Genomic DNA, 3,274 nt, shown 5'->3' with positions numbered 1-3,274 from the left:
AACACTTTGGAGCAAATATACACAGTATCAGTCCAAAACTGGAGGCCAGAATAGCAAATATCTCCACAGCCACAGTAAATTTTCCAGGAGAGCTGACATAAGCTGGGATGAAGGTGATCCAGACGGCACAGAATATCAACATGCTGAAGGTTATCATCTTGGCTTCGTTGAAATTATCAGGTAGTTTCCGAGCTAGAACAGCTAACACAAAGCAAAACACAGCCAGCAGGCCGATGTAGCCGAGCACAGCCCAGAAACCAACAGCAGAGCCTAACGCACATTCCAGGATGATCTTCTCCTTGTAGGTGGTCAGATTTTTCACTGGGAAGGGAGGACTCACAACCAACCATATGATGCATATTAAAACTTGGATAAAAGTTACAGACACTACAGTCATTCTTTGTTGTACAGGTCCAAACCATTTCATGACATTGTTACCAGGAAGTGTAGCTTTAAAGGCCATTAGAACCACTATCGTTTTGCCAAGAACACAGGAGATACAGAGAACAAATGTGATGCCAAACGCTGTGTGCCGCAGCATGCAGGACCACTCAGAGGGGGCTCCAATGAAAGTTAGTGAACATAAGAAACACAGAGTCAGAGAGAAGAGCAGCAGGAAGCTCAGCTCTGAGTTGTTGGCTCTGACAATTGGAGTCGTTCTGTGATAGAAGAAAATCATTGCTGTGCCAATGGCCAGACAGGCTCCACTGATGGAAACTACAGCCAGGATGATTGACAAGATTTCCTCATAGGAAAGAAACTCCACAGGTTTGGGGAAACAAGCATCTCTCTCTGCATTTGGCCAGAACTCTCTGGGACATGGGAAGCAATCAGGGGGATCTAAAATAAATGGTGTAGACACATGTGTCAACACTAAATTATTTGAAAATGTAAATAAAGAAAATGTAAGGATTTTACCAGTCATGTTGCTGATCTCCCCTTCAGGACATGGTATGCAAACATAGCAACAGATGGGCCTGCCTTTCTGCAACACTTTACGAGTTCCTGGAGGACAACTGTCAGAGCAAACAGACTCCGGTACCTGTAATTTAGTCAAAGAAAAAGAACAATAATTTAACCATATTTTACAAGCATCTTCAGTGTATGAACACTGCATAAATTTTTGGCAATAGATTCATTACTTGTTTGTAACCATCCATCCAGGTAATATTCCTGTTGATGAGAAACTCCTGGCTATCGGGCAGCATGGCATCATAATATCCCACTGTTACCAGTTCAATAACTCCACTCTCACTTTTCTGCCAGTTTACCAGTTCATAAAAAGCCACAGAATCTCCATTGGGATCAAATGAAACATGGTAACCATTTTGGGAAAAGTTTACTTTCTTTAGTTCAGTAAAAACCTGCAAAATCAGAAAGACACAGGGAGAGAAAAAAAATCAATACAAGAAAACCAGTTAAAAAATGATTTACTTTTTACTTAAACTAACCTGTTCAGGCTCTAGACGCATGTGTTTGTCACACTGAGTAGTTCCGTTTGTTTCCTGACACGCTGCATTGTGAATGGCATGTGCTACTGCATAAACAGCCTTATAAACCGTGTTAGAAATTCTTAACTGAGACGTGTCAGTGTATGGACTATTAAGGGTTTTAATATCTTCAGTTCCGTCACACCTTCCCTTATGTGGATCAGCAGCTAAGGAGAAGAAAAAAGTCTAATAAACATGGAAATACACACAACATCTCATGCATGTCAAATTGATAGACATATTACTCTAGGGTTTGTTATCAGTAGTTTTATAAACTAAACATCAGTTAAAATGTGTTACTTTTAACCTATAACTGAGGAGTTATTGGAAGCATTATCTACTTCGTCTTTGGCACTTTGTTGTTCTGTTGATGTATTTGAAACTGAACTTTGGAAAAAATACACAAAAAGATTAGTCACCTTTGTAAAGTTCAAAAAATTGGACCTGCTAGAAACAGTCCAAATTAATGTTACTAACAAATTCTTGGGCGAAACTGAGTGAATAGAAAATATTGACAATAATAACAGCTGATGGTTTAAGAAAATGTTGTCATTATTGGAATAAATTTCCCATTCAGAGTGAACATATCTTATGTAAATTAAGTATTAAACTGAAAAACACACAGACAAGAATTTCATACTTTCTGTCAGGCTGCAGTTGAACGCATCCTCCCAGAACTCAGTCAGCACTGATGAAGCTGCCACTTCTGAAGGAGAGAGATTCAGCAGAAAGTCTCTCAGACCCGGTATGACGGATCGCTGAATGGCAACTCCGATGGCTCCTGCACAGAAACTGAAGCTCATCAAGTTTGTTTCGGTTATCCAGCCTTCACTTCCGATCCACTGCCGAGGTGGGGTAGGTTCTCTGCTCAGCTCCTCTAAGAGGACTTTCATGTCACCCCCACCTGCAAATGCCAAAACTACTTTGGCTGTAGATCTGAAAAAACAATAATGTATACAAAAAAATTTAATTAAGGTTCACATAACTCTAAGGCACAATGGCAAAATAAAACATTCAAAAACCTGCGGATGGTGTCAGCTACTCTTTTGATCTTGTTCTTTGGGTCAGTTCGATAGAAAGATTCAATGTACTCCACACAGATCCCCTCTTTGAGTGCTGTGCCAAGGAAAGAAGCCATGCCGTTGTTTCCATAATCTGAGTCTGCATGGACGGCTCCGATCCACGTCCAGCCAAAGTGCTTCACCAGTTTGGCTAGCGCAGCAGCTTGGTAATGGTCACTGGCAATAGTTCTGAAAAAAGTCGGGAACTCGTGTTTATCTGAAAGGCAGGCGCAGGTGGCAAAGTGGCTCACCTACAAAAGGAATATCATTTTAAATTAACAATAATGACTTTAACATTTTAATGTACGTAAATTAGTTTTTAACTAGTATACACAACATGCCAGAGGGATTTTAAAGGACCCAATAATTCGTGTGATGCTGATGGATGTAGTGGATCCAGAGTCTCCAACAGCAGCTATCACCTCTCCAGACTTTGAACAGTTGTTTCCCTGGTAAAACACGGGATCTTGGCCGTTAGAAAGCTGAAATGCCACATGCACGGCAACAGGCACAGAGGCACAAGTGTCAAATATCTGATAACCCAGTCTAATGCCAGGCAGCAGCTTTGTGCTGTTGTTTATCTCCTCAATAGCAAAGACCATTGTGCGAGACAAGCGCAGCCCCCGGGCGAGGAAGCTGCACAGAACGAAATGAGGAGAGTTCTGATGTTAACCCAGGATAAAAAAAAAATATCCTAATATTTAAAAAAAAAAAAAAAAAAAA

General features: G+C 40.7%; 1 protein-coding gene across 1 annotated transcript; it reads right to left on the bottom strand.

Moving 5' to 3' along the window:
* Window positions 1–4: 4 nt before the first annotated feature.
* On the bottom strand, window positions 5–3,189 carry LOC103461412 (extracellular calcium-sensing receptor-like; the record flags this gene model as incomplete). The annotated part of the gene is made up of 7 exons (XM_008403712.2): window positions 2,893–3,189; window positions 2,513–2,802; window positions 2,131–2,426; window positions 1,452–1,657; window positions 1,143–1,364; window positions 919–1,042; window positions 5–840 (listed from the first exon to the last, which is right to left on the bottom strand). Coding segments are annotated over exons 1-7 (2,235 nt in total), but the record flags the coding sequence as incomplete, so codon positions are not given.
* Window positions 3,190–3,274: the final 85 nt, after the last annotated feature.

The sequence above is a fragment of the Poecilia reticulata genome, unplaced genomic scaffold (assembly GCF_000633615.1).
Source record: "Poecilia reticulata strain Guanapo unplaced genomic scaffold, Guppy_female_1.0+MT scaffold_1355, whole genome shotgun sequence".
Taxonomy (NCBI): Eukaryota; Metazoa; Chordata; class Actinopteri; order Cyprinodontiformes; family Poeciliidae; genus Poecilia; species Poecilia reticulata.
The sequence above is the reverse complement of the archived record's forward strand: the minus strand, read 5'-3'. Positions and strand labels throughout refer to the sequence as shown.